At 40.4% G+C, this 16,833-nt stretch overlaps 1 protein-coding gene across 1 annotated transcript in view; it reads right to left on the bottom strand.

Annotated features, from left to right (window-relative positions):
* Window positions 1-782: 782 nt before the first annotated feature.
* frmd5a (FERM domain containing 5a) overlaps window positions 783-16,833 on the bottom strand; it is a 92,141-nt gene continuing 76,090 nt past the window's right edge. Inside the window, exons 11-14 of the mRNA XM_028451087.1 lie at window positions 15,194-15,268; window positions 14,168-14,236; window positions 13,926-14,032; window positions 783-5,396 (exon numbers count right to left, since the gene is read on the bottom strand). Coding sequence (XP_028306888.1) covers window positions 4,819-5,396; window positions 13,926-14,032; window positions 14,168-14,236; window positions 15,194-15,268 — 829 coding nt within the window. The 3' untranslated portion in view covers window positions 783-4,818. The remainder of the gene's footprint in view (window positions 5,397-13,925; window positions 14,033-14,167; window positions 14,237-15,193; window positions 15,269-16,833) is intronic.

Below are 16,833 nucleotides of genomic sequence, written 5' to 3'. Positions count from 1 at the left end.
AATTATGGCGTAATTATAATTGTAATTTAAAAAAAACTTGCCGTTGTAATCATAATTGAATTGTAATTGAGTTCAGTTAATTGCCTTTGTAATTACCATTGAAATTCACTAAAAACTGTCCATTACAATTGAATTAAATTCAAGACAGGTCTATGGCTTACACGTATGTAGTTAACAAATATTAAAATATGTTTCATATTACATTTTCCCACTACCTGTCATCATACAGGTGGTAAGTGATAGAAGAGTTAGGGGTTAATGTAATTTATTACTATATACAATGAGTAACAATACTGTGAATGTAATGGATGTTTTGTACAGTTTATAGCTGTTGCTAAATATCAACTCTAGGGCTTAGTCTGGCTTTTAAATCAGATATTATAATAAATGTAAAGATGCTGAAACAACATTTTACACACAAAAAACTGCATATAATCCTCACAATGCTATAAGAATAAAAATTAGTAAAATTGTAATTGAGGTTCAGTAAGTGAGAATGTAATTGCAATTAAACTTCAGTAATTGAGAACGTAATTGCTATTAAACTTCAGTAATTGAGAACATAACTGCAATTAAACTTTAGTAATTGAGAACGTAATTGCTATTAAACTTCAGTAATTGAGAACATAACTGCAATTAAACTTTAGTAATTGAGGACGTAATTGCAATTAAACTTCAGTAATGGAGAACGTAATTGCGATTAAACTTTAGTAATTGAGGACATCATTGCAATTAAACTTTAGTAATTGAGGACATCATTGCAATTAAACTTTAGTAATTGAGGACATCATTGCAATTAAACTTTAGTAATTGAGGACATCATTGCAATTAAACTTTAGTAATTGAGAACATAATTGCAATTAAACTTTAGTAATTGAGAACGTAATTGCGATTAAACTTTAGTATCTGAGGACATCATTGCAATTAAACTTTAGTAATTGCAATTAAACTTTAGTAATTGAGAACGTAATTGCAATTAAACTAGTAATTAAGAAAGTAATTACAATTAAACTTTAGTAATTGAGAATGTAATTACAATTAAACTTTAGTAATTGAGGAAGTAATTGTAATTGACTTTCAGGGGGAAAATGATAATTATAATTTATTTGTATTTGGAAAAAATGCTGTTTATCATAATCATAATTTATTTTTAATTGAACATGGATAAAGGCGTAATTGTAGTTGAAAAATGTAATTGACCCCAACCATGACGAGTAGGCTATAAATATGTTACCAATAAAAATTATAAGTTGTACTAGTAAAAAAAATGCCTATTAGTAAATTAGCTTCACTAGTAGAATGTAGTCACACACTAGTTAACCAAAATTGAGTACGAGTAGAGTTTAACTATGGTCGTTATCACACTCATGCTCTAAGGGCTTTCCATAAAAGTGGCCTATTGTTGAATTCACCAACTCGCTCCAAAAGCAGTGGCTGATTGGTTTTCCTGCTCTGATGAAGCGCTGTTTCTTCCACAACTTTATAAATTATTGCAAAGCTCTGTCATTTGACGTGTACATACATTCTCAATGAGTCGCCCATCAGCGGTCCAACCTGAACTCCTTGTAAATATGACAGTAACAGATAACGGTGCAGATGCAGACATGCTGACATTCACTTCAGTTTGAATCCTGTTTCATTAAAAGTGACACTGACAGATCAGATGTTTGACCTTTGACTCTCAGAAACTGCTCATCCCTGTGGTCACAAATGAGCAGGGAGGCAAAGTTTGACCAAAAATCACCCAGAACTGGCCTTTCATTGTCACTTCTTGTACGTATCTGGTTATTGCTGCTTGAAAGATGCTGCCAAATGTTCAGAGATCACTGGAGCTACATATTGCTGATTAATGGGAAAATAACACAGACTGAACAACAGAGCCTGACTGAACTCATAAATATGAAATTTGAATATACACATCTATCATGGACACCATGTGCTTTGACTTTGCAGCACCTGAATATTTCAGTTTTAATGTTTGTGCTCCTTCCAGCTAATGATAAAACAATAGTGTTAAAAGTAGCACCAGAACAAAAAGTTTTGAAGTGATTCCAGTCCTGTTACTGTCCCACGTCTTGTCCCCAGACACACTGATACAAACATCTGCATCTGGTACACGTTGACACACAATACAAAACCACACTTTTATCCAGAATCCAGCACATATGAAGATTATTGCTACTGGGAAGTTTTAGGCCTGACTAAATCATAAAGGGACAGCAAAGTGAATAGGTACAGGACTTTCTTTGAATATGTGTATTTGAAGGAAAGTAGACATCTACAATAGAATCAGTTGGTCATTTACACAACGAGTCATGTTTTCTCCATCATTTTTACTTTCTCCTGCAGGCCGATGTGCCACACTCATGCCCATTAGTGCAGTAGTTCTCAAACTTTGGTCTAAGTACCCCCAGTAGTCCTCGAGCAGTAGCTTGAGGGTCCAAGATATCATCATCTTTTTCTTTTTCTTTTTCAACATAACTATATGTTATAGGGATGCTAATTCAGTGTCAGGTCTTGATTGAAAAGAAACCTGATGCAGTGATTTATATGCATTGTTACACTGAATATGTTTCCTGTAATGATTTATTATACTACACTATTATCCCGTTGTCTCGGGAAAACAAATGAAATTAAGTCGTTATCACGGAAAAATAAAGTCTCGTTATCTCGAGATCTGGAGAAAATGAAGTCGTTATCACGGGAAAATGGAGGAAATGAGATGTATGAAAGTATGTCCCTTTAGGGCTTCCATATATAAGTACACATGGGGACCAATGCACCAATAAAACAAACATACTTCACATGTAAATACATAGACTCACTGCTGTATCACTGTGAAGCAGGATAATGTCTCAATGAAAAATTGTGTAAAAAGTACATTTAAAAAATGTAGGTACTATTTAAGTTCCTTTCTACTACTTAAATATTATATTATATTTATAATGTGAGGATTATGTTCTTCCCGGTAAGGAGTCCCTGGATCCAAAAAGTTTGAGAACTCTACTAATGTCCAATCCGGCCCGCAGGACAAAGTAAAATATACAGAGAAAACCATGAATCTTTGTATAAATATTGCAGCTGTGGATATCTAACTCCCTTCAAATACACACATTAAATGAAACTCCACAAAATTCGTAGGGACTCGCATTTTTCCTGTGGTGACTGCAGTCATGTGATTTAGCCACGGTCAGAACTGACCCACCAAGATTTTGCAAAACACTCAGTTTTTATACAATCCTGCAATTTCTCAAAACGTTCTCTGACTTAGAACCACATTTGTCACAACATTGAGGATTTTTGAATTGAAGATCTTGCAGTGTCATTTTTTGCTTGACCATTGTCAGTATTTTAAATTCTGTATAAGAATAAATTTGATGAAAGTGCAAACCAGAAATTGCTCTTTTAATTCCCCCTTACCTAAAATCTGTGGCCCACTGCTCCGTATTTGGCCCCGGAAAAACCACAACAATAAAATGAATTTGCTTTGTACGCAAAAGTTGAACTTGTGCAGGTCCCTTTGGTCAGGCTCATTGAACTCCTCAGATATTCACACAGTGTGCATTCATTTTAAAATCATCAGTGATTCTCTTTACGTGTGCCAGTCTGATGATAAATATTCCAGATTTTATTTGATATAAAACCACAAAAGCAGAGCAGTAGAAGTGGATCTGGATAAAATCCTGTTTTTTTTAATCCCAGCCTTTTGTTGTGTTGCCATAAATGGGAAACACGGCGCTAAAAAAGGTAGAATTTCATCTTCAATAACAAAATACCATTTCAGTTCTGATAAAATATACATGGAAAACCAGTTGATATATATTAGTAAATCAGCTCATTTGTACAAAAAAGTGCATCCTACACTAATAATATTAATTGTATTATCTGAAAAGTTTGTCACCAGAGGGTTGCCGGTTTGAATCCACTGTGGGCCATCACTGTGAGATGTCGAATGCCCCCCGGGAACGGGTTAAAACCATTTTGTGTTTGTACCTGTACATATGTGACAATAAAGTATATTCTGTTTTATTCTATTCTACATGAAGCTAAGAGCAAGGTGGAAGGGATTTCCAGATAAATCATAAACTCTTTATTAAAGAAAATAACTCAAATTCATTGGATTCAAAATAGTTGAAAATAGGGGGAAAAGTAACCAAAGAAAAACAGAAACGTCTAAAAATCTGCTAAATTTATGGGTGCCAGTGAATGTTTACACACGTCCAATGGTACAAATTTAAAACTGCTTTTTGACCTTGTGCGTTCTTTTTCTTAAAGTTCTCCATTGAACCACAAATCTGTGCCATTTCCCACGAGACAATCACTAATCCTTCATTTCTTATCTCACACACATCGTCTCTTTTCTTCCCATTTCCTCCGTACTATCTTTAATATGTACACTTTGAACATCCTTTCTACTCTGACGTCACTCACTTCCATCATTTTCCTATACCATTCAACTTTCTTCGTCTTCTTTCGTGGTTCTCGAAACAAGTGCGCATTAAAGCAATAAATAACGAAGTCAGCATTTTTAGACGCTACAAAATACTCCAAGCCTGTATAAAACAAAACAGTTACTGCTCATTTAATTCAAGTTCAGTTTGAAATCAAATAAATACCTGAAATGGTTTAAAAAAAAAGGCAAAACGAAAAACATTGTGTTCAGACTTTGTAGAAAAGAAATGGTGTGATAAAAAGTAAGGGTTGTGGTTGTAACTTAGAGAGAGATCCAGGCTCGGTGTGAGCTGAGTGTTTGTGTCTGCAGAGGAGGAAGAGGAAGAGGAAGAGGAAGAGGATGCTTCCCTCCTCCTCCTAACGAGCTCACTCTGACTTGTCCATGAGCAAACCGCCCACCCAGCGCAGCTTGCAGGCAAACCATCGTCTGAGGGGACAAAAGTACTCGTAATGGAACTGCTCGAACTCGGGCGTCTGGCGGATATCGCTCAAAAATGCAACGTCCAGGTCAGACTCAGTGAGGACGATGAGGAGGAGGAGCAGGACAAAGAGCAATCCAATGGTCACCAGGAGCAAACGTAGGACACTTAAGACAAACTTATTCACCTGTTCCACCTCGCTGAGGGCGGAGTCTGCCCCGTCACCTTCCTGTGCAAATCTGCCCTCTGCACCAACATCTGCCCCATCGCCACGACTCTCTGACTCCTCCTCCTCGATGCTGCAGGGCGCCCCGTTAATCTGCCGTGAGACGGACAGCTCGGCACTGTGCTCAGCCACCGGGGTGGGCAGCACGCTGTCAGAGGGGCTGTAGGCATCGTCAGAGATCACCGCCATCCCCTCCGTGGAATCTGTGGCCTGGCTCCGTGAGCGAGGGATGAAGGAGTCGCCATGGGACACTGAACGCACCGGTGTGGAGTGGGCACTGTCACGCAACGACTCCAGGCCTGATGCAGAGGAAAAGAGAGAAAACGAGAAGATGAGACCAAACTGTGAAGCTGTCAGTGATGACCTTTAATAACTTTTAATCTTCACTCAGACAGCCAAAGCCAACCAATGTTAGAATGGCTGCACTGACGGTTCAAGGATCTTTCAAAAACAGTCAGTAAGACAAATTAAGGGGAGTATATTACAGTGTATAAATAAAAAGGCCCTTTACAGTCCAAAAACAAAGTTGTACAGAAGCAGATTAGGGCCAATTTTGATGGAGAAAATAATTTTGGGCAAGAATAAAGTCTAAATGTTGAGATTCAAATAAAATCAAAATGTGGAGATTTAAAGCAGAACGAAGTAACTTTTTCACCTTAATAAATCCTTCTCGTAGTCCCTCTGAGGGTAATACAAGTGTTTATGGGGTGATTGGGGGTCTTTCATCACTCCCTGTTGTCTCTGGCCAGAAAACAGCACTTGCAACTTTCCCAATCTCCGACCCGGTGGCAAGCTGTACTGCTTTATGGTAGCCTGATACAAACTAATGCTAGATTATGACCAGCCCCGCGGCTGCACATGGTTGTCTATGAATTCATTTTTCTCAAACTTATATCATGGCTGAGCCAGCAAAAAAAAGGCAGAAAAGACCTTTGTCTGAGGAACGGAGCAACTACATGCAGTGACAGCTCAGCAGCAACACACAGCAATCACACACACTGTCGTCACGGCAACAGGCACGCACACACACTCATAACCCAGCGCTCCATCAGGCAGCACACACACAAATATCCATCCATCCATCCATCCATCGATTTTCAGAGCCGCTTTGTCAGCACACAAACAACCACATCACACACATTTCCACACTCCCTTCCGTATTACTCCCACATCACTCATTTATTTTACTTCTCTCTCTTCCTCATACTGTTCACATGGTCACATGGGATTATATGTGTGAAAACACCCTTAGTGTCACTGTTGTATTAGGATTTTTCAGTGATCGGTTGCTACCTTCTAGGGAGAGCAAAGGTGCGCATGTAGCTGTGAGGTGGGGCGGGTGGCAGGGGGTGCAGAGTTTTTACGATAGTGACATAACCAAAAGGGACCTTTAGGGGGAGCGCTAATTGCAAGTTACTTAGTTCTGCTTTAAGTTGAAATTTCAATAATAAACCTGAAATATAATGTTGAGATTAAAGTCAAAAAGATGAGATTAAAGTCGAAATTTGGAAAATAAACTTAAAATACAATATTGTGCTAAAAGCATAGACTGTAAAAAATATGGATGGGACATCCTCCTGACGTAGTGAAGCTTTTATTTTTAGAGCTCCCCCTGCTGACTGGCTGCAGTATAGGTCATAAACCCCGCCTCCTCAATGATAACGGATGGGATGTGGGTCAAACTGTAAAATCAAATCATTCATCACATAATTTTTTTCCAAACCTAAACTCTGTTGTGATCATTGGTTATTATCACCCTACATTGTGTCCAAGTGCTCATTTTTCTGTGAAGTTTGTTTTAAATAAGTTATTTGAGGCTGGAATACGTGATTTGGCATCATATATGACGATGATTGACAGCCTCGGATCTTGCGTAGCTCTCTTTGTGCCTAGCATAAGCAGTTACGTCGTGAAGGAAAGCCGAGACGCCGTTAAACTTTTACGATCAGTTTTTTCATCTTTTTTGAGCTACTAGTACTAGTACTAACCTCTATGATCTGATCATCTGGACAAGACATTGGTAGAATTTCCAGTGGGAAAGATACTTGTGTTTGTAGTGTAGCTGGGCTGAGTAAGTCATCAGGGCAGTACGCTAAATGTTACCCACCGAACCCTACTGCACAGACTCTGGCTCCAAATGACATCAAATTTGCAAGATGGAATCGCCCCTTAGCGCCGTATTTTGGCTTCAAGAACGTTGAGTGGGAACAGCTACAGTGCACGCCCACTGGATAAAAGTCAAAGGTTTGCTATTAAAGTCAAATCTATGGAAGCTGACTATATATTCTCACCATATACGACAACAGTCTCCATCAAAACTGCCCCTAATCTGTTTCCTCAATAGCTACAGACTGGACTGAATACTCCACCTCTCCAAACATGACTGGTTTTTCCTTCTGAACAGATTACATTTTTGGCATCTACAAAGTCCTTAAAGAGATTACAACGCCGTGTTTATGAGCTTAAAGCGAACGAATGTCTTTGTTATTAAACCCAACTTTGAAGTATAGTTTAACGCTTTCATCGCTACACGGCCATTTTGTAGACGGCCACGTTTGTTGTGTGGTGAATTGGCCCTATACATACACTGTATATGTATATATTAGGGTGCATCAAACCCCACAATGTTTTAAAATCATTCTGTCCCTATTCTAATTATGTTCCAATGACCAAAATAGGAAGCCTTGCAAAAAGATTTTTTCATTTAATATAGCATTTAGGTTATTTTTTGCTGGAATAAATTATATATTTAACATAACTACTTGATTTGTGGAGTTGTGCACAAACTATTGTCAATATGACTTTTGACACCACAGCATCAAACAGTGGACATGTGTCAGCGGCATGTATACAGCAAACCCTGGGACGTGTGCTGCTCTGGTTTCATGTAGGAGAGGTGATTCTGACTCATGTTTTCAACAATCTCAAGATTGAAGTCTCAAGATCACCAGAAGTGACACTGTTTACACGATTCCGGATGAATTTCCGTGCTCTTCCAAATAATACAACTGACCAGCCACTGTCGGGCTTTGATGCATCCTCAGTACCAGAAGAAGGAAATCGTTCATCGAGATATTGAGGTATGACGTCCTTAAAGTGGCTTGGTCTGAACTCAATCTCCAAAAAGGCGACTACAAAGAGTTTGTGGAACTGTGTTTGGTCATCTTTAGGGATGGCAATGCAAGCCAATCCTTCATCTTTAAATGACCAGGAGCACTGCACAAAGCAAGGTGGATGGCTAAACTGTTCTATACCATCAAAATCAGCTTGTTAGAGATACAGATTCAAGAACTTGTTACAACAACACACCAAGTTCCTAAGGTGCGATAATTTGCGAACTTCATCATCCTGGTGTACTCACACTGGTGACTGAAGTGTACATCTGCAGTCGACGCTGTATGGAATTAACTCAAGTTCTACAAGGACTCAATACTGAAAATACTGAAACTGGCTTTCCTTAACACCCGTTCACTTAACAATAAAGCACTCATCCTACATTAATTCATAACTGACAATAACCTGGACTTTCTCTGCATCACTGAAACCTGGCATAAACCTCTAGACTATTTCTCACTAAACCAAGCCTCTCCCCCTGGTTACACTTACATTGAACAGCCCCGTCTCACTGGCCGGGGCGTTGGCGTAGCCTCAGTTCATAAAAAAGCCCTCAACATCAACACCATCATTTCAGTCATTCAAACACATCACCTTCAAACTCCCCGGTCCTACCCCCTCATCCTTGCAGTCGTTTACCGCCCATCTTTACTCCCCAATTTATCTGATTTTATCACACAGCTCTCACCCATCTCACCTTCCATTCTCCTCCTCTGCGATTTCAACTTCCACCTGGATAACATCAACTGCCCCAATGCCTCTGAATTCCTTGCTCTACTGGACTGCCACAACTTCACTCAGCAAGTCAACTTCCCCACACACACCTATGGCCACACCCTGGACTTAGTCTGCTCCACCGGTCTCACCATCCAGCAACTTTCCAGTACTGATCTCTGCATCTCCGATCATCTGGCTATCACCATGGACCTCCACCTCCCCAATCTCCATCCCAAGGACAAGCAAACCATTTGTTTTAGAAACCTGAAATCCATCTCTCCTCATAATTTTTCCACTTCTCTTCTTAACCTTCTGTCTGCCTCCCCCCCTCCGCTCTCTGACGATCCCACAGACCTTGTTAATCATTACAACAATTGCCTCTCCTCCTGCCTCGACCAACTTGCTCCCTCCAAAACCAAATCAGTCTCATTTACACACACCGCCCCCTGGTACACCCCTGACCTCAGAAAACTAAAAACCCATCAACTTGAAGTCTCCACAAAAAAAAACGGTTAACAGTCCATCTCCTAGCCTACTCCGATCACCTTCAACTATATATAACTGCCCTCAACACTGCCCGCTCTAACTACTACTCCTACCTTATCCGCAATAGCTCCAATAACCAAAAGGCTCTCTTCTCCACTGTCAACAAACTCCTCCAACCCTATGACATTTCCCAATCATTTAACGCAGACAAATGCAACTTCTTCCTATCATTCTTCCAATCAAAAAAAGTAACACCCTCTACAGTTCCTGAAACATTTCTCTCACCCCCGCCCACTCCTCACCTGCCTCCGCCCCTCTTACCACTCGTTCTCTCTTCAAATTCACACCTGTCCACCCAGTTGAACTGTTAAAAATCCTCTCCACCATGAAAACCTACACCTGCGTACTTGACCCCGTCCCATCCCCCTTTGTTAGGCACTGTTTCCCCACCATCTCCCATCTCAAAAATCGTCAACTCCTCCCTCACCCTTCTCTCCATCCCTTCATCACTGAAACTGGCTGCCGTAACCCCATTTATCAAAAAACCTGGTCTCAACCCCAACATCATGAGCAACTTCCGACCCATCTCCAACCTCCCCTTCCTGTCAAAAGTTCTGGAACGCGTTGTTGCCTCACAAATCACATCCCATCTCAACAATAATCACCTTTTCGAACAATTTCAATCTGGATTCTGCACCAAACACAGCACTGAAACGGCCCTCCTCAAAGTCACCAACAACCTCCTCCTCTCTGACTCCGGCCTACTCTCAATTCTCGTTCTCAATCAAACTGCTACTTTTGATGCCATCAACCACTCCATCCTACTTTCCCGCTTAAAATCCCTCCTCAATATCACTGGCGATGCCCTCACCTGGTTACAGTCTTACCTCATGTCACGGCAAATTTGCAGTTGACCTTATTTGGAGACATGATTTATTGCGCTGGTTGAATGATGGAGTCCAGTCGAAGCGTGATAATTTGATATAAAAAAGATTTATTATAAAACTAAATGAAAAGAGTACAAAAGAAGCTTCCATCCTGTAAGAATGAAAGGCAGCCCACAACAAGGATGGTCAGAAGGCTCCGGGCCGAGGAAAAAAGCAAGACTGACTAAAGATCACACTTTACACACACATTTCTACCCAATTCAACTGTTCTACCCCCACCTCGAGAGATAAGAAGAAGAAGGCAGGGAGGAGGTCAAGTCAGTATGTTCTGTTCGTTCAGAGATGGCGTCACCCAGTATCTGTCCTTGATAGTGTGTGTGCGTGTGTATGGTGTGACTGTGTGTAAATGGATGTGTATGTGTGACTATGTGCGTGTGTGTGTGTCTCTCACCAAAAGGGCGCCTTTGTGTCTAGCTTGAGGGATAAGATGTGTTTTGGGAAGCATGTGGCTGACCTCGAGAAGAGAGCAGAAAACACGAGACAGCAGAAATGAAAAGTCTCAACTTAAAGCCTTAAAAAGAATAAGGTCTATGAGTAAATATATGAATAAATGTATTTGTAAACATAATTAACCAATTTTGCCCTTACACTCACTGACAGAAAACAATTTATCTTCATTAACACCTGCTCCTCATCCACTGCCCCCCTGTCCCAAGGAGTCCCCCAGGGCTCTGTGCTTGGTCCTACCTCTTCACCATCTACCTCCTCCCCCTCGGTCAAATCATTCGTTGTCATTTTCACTGTTACGCCGACTACATCCAATTATACATCTCCACCAAGTCTATCACCCATGAAACCCCCTCCACACTCTCAAACTGTCTTTCTTATATCAAAACATGGCTCCAAGAAAACTTCCTGATCTTAAACAGTAACAAATTTGACATACTTCTCATTGGTCCAAACTCCCTCACCCAAACAGCCTCAGACTTTCACCTCACCATTGATAACTCTACCCTATGTCCCGCCTCTCAGTGCCGTAACCTTGGTATCATCTCTGATAATAACCTTTCCTTCGACCACCACATCAAACAAGTCATGAAAACCACTTTTTTTCACATTTTATGCTGTCAAGTCTCTTTGAGTGTCTCAAAAAGCGCTTTTAAATAAAATGTATAATAACAATAACAATAACAAAAACAATAACAATAATAATAATAATTATTATTATTATTACTTGCTCACATTCCACAGAGTCAAACAGGTGAGGTACCAGAGCATTAGCATTAGCATTAGCCTGGCAAAACCAAACCCACTTTCTTATTTATATATATATATATATAAATCTTGATTTATTGTGATGGAACACATAAACAACTCTGTTCCAGAAATGTTATTGAGTTAAACAACAACAAATTTGTTCAAAGTGCTTCTTTTACATGAATATTTCTTGTACAAGGAAGCAGATATCTGATACTTATTTCTCAGTGGAAATGTGAACTTGAATTAAAACAAGTAAGCTAAGTCAGCGCTGAACTACAATGACCCTATAGGTGTGAGCCAAACTATAAAGTCATAAGAACATGATCAAGCATCGATCCTTGTGTTTTTAACCAGCAAACAGCAGAACATGCACTTAGCTAAGGCATTGTCAAACACTGCTAATGGCTGAGAACATAATTGGGACTTGCAAACATTGCGAAAATTGCTATGCTATTTACAGTGGTTAAAATGATCATTGTTGTTAATAAAATAATGTGTTAATGCATTATCCTATTATCCTATTAACACATTTGTTTTGACAGCTATATATAGATATATATATAAATTCTGCCATATCTGCATATGTGGTCATAGGATAATATAGTGGTTCTATTACTTTTTCTGTTCATTTTTCTTTCCTTTTTTAAAAAGCAACAAATTTGGACTATTCTTCAAAACTCATTAAAAGACAAACTGTGCAGTCATATTTTAAAACAGTATTATTTTTTTAATATTCAGCAAGGCAGTTCAGTATGACTCAGATGTTCTTTCTAGAAGTGTATGATTTAACTTTTGGTTTGTGATCAGAATCACAATACATATCAGATCGGCAGAAAAGTATCGTGATAAATTTAAATTGGGACAGAAATATCAATCCCAGAACATAAGATGCAGGCTAGTTAGCGCTGTGAGGAAGATTCCAGCCTGCATTAAGAACATCTTCTTCCATCTTTCTACCAAAGCACAGGCCCTCTTCTTCTCTAATTTATCAGACACTCACACACCTTGTTATCAGTCCAGGGGCTTTAGTGAAATATAGAGTGCATTAGATTTTACAGAGTAAATGTCACAGAAGAGGAGCTTCGTCCCAGCAGCACATTCTCCACCGTGTCAAAGCAGCAACTTTACACCCTTACTATAAAATAAGAGGCAGAATTCAAATCCAGTTTTTCCTTGGAAAGCTAATCTTTTAAGAAAAACCTCTGAAAAACTAGTAGAGAAATGGGGCGGATTATGTTCAGTGACTAAGCTGCTGCTAACAGGAAAGTTCTGCCAAGTTATAAGAAGCATGAGACGAGCAGGATGAACGCTCCAGTGTATCCAGCATTAAGATGGAGTATAAAATCTGTGTGTCTACTGCTGATTTCTAAAGGCGGTGCTGAGTTTACCTGGAGGAGTGCTGCTCTGCACCGAGGGCACAGGGCTGGCACAGGCCGACCCCTGCTGCCCCGTCAGGGCCGGGTACAGAGGCAGCACGCCCAGGGCCTTGCTCAGCATGCGGGGCCCCAGGCTCAGCACACGGACCTTCACATCACGGTAGCAGTGATTGATCATACGCAGGTGGACGTTCACCCGGGTAGTGATGCGGATCAGACACTTCACCATGGCTGCTGCAGGCGTGTGTGTATCCTGTCCTGAGGGTCCCACTGCAGAGTCCAGGCCACAGTGTGTGGTGTGTGTGTGTGATCTCCAGTGTCGGCCTAGCCTGCTTTGGTCCCACCCAACGAAATGACATAAATGGAGTAGAAGAGCCAGGCTATTTTGAGCAATGGTATTAATACCACAGTGAGACACACAGTCAGCACACTCCTTTGACCTGTGTTCATCTCACACACTCTCACAGCGCTGAGCAAACAGGTCCTCTGTTCTTATTGAATATAAATTATATCTTTAGGTTTTTTTTTTTTTAACTAATATTATTTTTCAAATTAAAACACCACACACACAATCTCAAACAACTGTATTCTATAATTTCACTTTCTCAAATATTAATCTAGTTCCCACCCCCTTTCATTGTCCCACCTTAACTCCCTCTTCCCTGTTCCTTTCCCTCTCACCAAGGTGTAACACTGCCCTCTCTTTTTATGTCCTCCCTCTAATAATGTTTTTCTTACCATTCCTTAGGGTAGGGTAGCCTGGTGATGGTCACAATTATGCAAAAAAAAGTATTTATTTTAAAAAGATCAAAATAAAATAAAATACATACAGTATATCTAGTTTAAACAAAATGCTGTATAAAAATATCTGAGCTCGTGCATCTTGTCACTTTGAGCACTAACCCTGGCTACTCGGTATTTGGAACACAGTATAACATACATGAATAAAAAAACATCACAGCACTAAGTGAAAGCCTGAGTGTCTTACCCTCCATGATGGATATGTGCACCGCTCGCCGACGTGTGCGAGGTACACTGGTGAGTCGTGGCCCGTGGGTAATGGACGGACAACTTCTGCTGGGGACGAGGCCAGCCCTGCAGAAAAACACGTTCACGCACACACAAACACATGCACAGATGAACAAATATCAGCCAAGAGGTACAGCAGGGGCTTGGTATGATCTCCAAGAAAGGGTCTGAACAATAAACTGAATCTGCGTTGAACTCTACCTGTGTATTTCTGGAGGCTCGCGTTTAATTTTGGCACTCTGCTCCATCACCTCTTTGGCAACTCGTCCACTGTTAGCAAGCACAGAGAAAACTGAAATCAGATTAACCTTAACTGACACAACGGTGATGGATGGAGGAAGTGGGGGTGGATTGGGGGGGCATAGAACTGTGAGGGTCACATTATCAACATCCATGTCAGCATTTATAATGATGACCAGTGTGAGCATCAACAAAGGAAAGAACAAAAGATGTTAACAGAAAAATATATTTAATTTACAGATAAATCTAATAAATTAATAACTAATTAATTAATAACTAATTAATAACAAACGCCACGCAACCCACCCCCACCCCAGCTCCTCCTCTTCTGTCTAATTTAACAGTGTCTTCTGTTCCAGGGGGTCCTGCTGACCGCTCTCTCTGCTTATGCCTTTCCATGTAGCTCATGGAAGAACGAGGAGGAGCTCCCTTCGCTTCGGGCTTTCCATGCAGCTGCTGGAAAGGCAGAGAGGTCCCAGAACAGAACCTTACCGCCAAATATAAACTGCATCCTGAATAAAACAATTTGAATAAAGTGATCCTGCCTGAAATGATACCAAGAACACATAAGCAACATAAAAATACACAAAATAAAAGAAAATTAGCAAACCACATCAGAAACACACAAAACAACAACAACAACATACAAAAATGTCAATATTAATGTTCTGATTGGTTGGATTCTAAATGCTGATATGAAATCTCTAATGTGGCCCTTGTTGATAATGTGGATCAGATACAATCACATCTTTGTGGCCCTCACTGTGATAACAGCTTCCATTTCTGCTCTGTTGTTTCTTCAAAGCCTACTTTGGTAGTTTGACAACACAAGTCAGATGTTTTGACCTTTGAATATGAAACTAGATATAGAAAATTGAAGCAGATGACCCTCCCTTTTTCGTGGCGTGTGCTACGGTAGAATACATCAGGCAAACAATGATCCTTTTGTCTACGGATGTACGCTGACGTGAGGGAGCAGTACTCTACCTGTAGCGAAAGCGGCTTCCCTTGAAGAACAGGTTGCTGCTGGACACTGTGCGCACCTGACTGGACTTCTCCAACCTGTTGGTGAAAAAAAGAGGAAAACGAACATTTTGTTCATCTTGACATTAAGAGTAATTTGGTAAATAATTTCTGAGCACCAGAACACATAGGACACGTATCAAACACTGTTGTAATAAATGATGCAAAACGCATGCCTGCACTATAGGCCTCCATACACTATTCAATATGTTTACATTGTGGTGGAACATGACTCATTATTGTTTAATGCTTCTTTTGCTATCCAGACATACCCATGCTTTCTGTGACAGAGCGGAACAGTTGGAAGCTGGATTTCCTCTTATCGTGTCCTGTGCTACAAAGCTGGTTAACTTCTTAGTAAATCACCATGGTAACGTAGGCTGAACAGCTAACCTGGAGTAAGTTTTGTTCTGGCTAGGATATGAACGAGTATAAAAACTCCGCCTCCTGACCAATCAGTTCTCTTGGCAAACAACCTGCCCAAGAAAAGGTGCGTTACTCTGTGGACAGGTTGCTACATGGATCTGATGTGACGATGACAGGACAGAGAATATTTAGACATTGATGCAATCCTTTCATTTACCCGATCACATCCTATAGGAAACATATAGATTTTTATGTGATGGATTGACCTATACATTAGTCAGCTGATAAAGCCTGTGAGCGTCGGGCACTTTCAGACCGATAGAAATAAATCAATAAAATAATTAATTCATTGATGTATTATGTGGTAACCCTAAGAGCCTCAGTCCTTTAAGATAATACAGGCTGTATAAAATACAAATATTGTCCACCTTATGATGTAGGCTGGGCTGTATGAACACAGCATTAGAGACACAGACAAGGTCTGATCAGAGTGTAAGTTTATTCTCCCATGAATTAAAACAGAACTAACATGCGCTTAGCGCTCCCCCTAAAGGTCCCTTTTGGTTATGTCACTGTCGTAAAGACTCTGCACCCCCCGCCGCCTGCCCCACCCCACAGCTACATGCGCACCTTTGCTCTCCCTAGACGGTAACAACCGATCACTGAAAAATCCTAATACAACAGTGACACTAAGGGTGTTTTCACACATATAATCCCATGTGACCATGTGAACAGTATGAGGAAGAGAGAGAAGTTAAATAAATGAATGATGTGGAAGTAATACGGAAGGGAGTGTGAAATGTGTGATGTGTTTGTGTGCTGACAAAGCAGCTCTGAAGATGGATGGATGGATAGATAGACAGACAGACAGACAGACAGACAGACAGACAGATAGATGGATATTTGTGTGTGTGCTGCCTGATGGAGTACTGGGTTGTGAGTATGTGTGGTCTTCTCTGCCTTTTGCTGGCTTTTCCATGATATAAGTTTGAGAAAAATGAATTTGTAGACAACCATGTGCAGCTACGGGGCTGGTCATAATCTAGCATTAGTTTGTATTGGGCTGCCGTAAAGCAGTACGTCTTGCCACCGGGTCGGAGACAGGAAAGTTGCAAGTGCGATTTTCTGGCCAGAGACAGCAGGGAGAGATGAAAGACCCCCCAATAACCCCATAAACATTTGTATTACCCTCACAGGGACTACGAGGATTTATTAAGGTGAAAAAGTTACTTAGTTCT

Source organism: Gouania willdenowi, chromosome 6 (genome assembly GCF_900634775.1).
Source record: "Gouania willdenowi chromosome 6, fGouWil2.1, whole genome shotgun sequence".
NCBI classification, from domain to species: domain Eukaryota; kingdom Metazoa; phylum Chordata; class Actinopteri; order Blenniiformes; family Gobiesocidae; genus Gouania; species Gouania willdenowi.
This window is presented reverse-complemented; position numbering and strand designations above follow the sequence as displayed.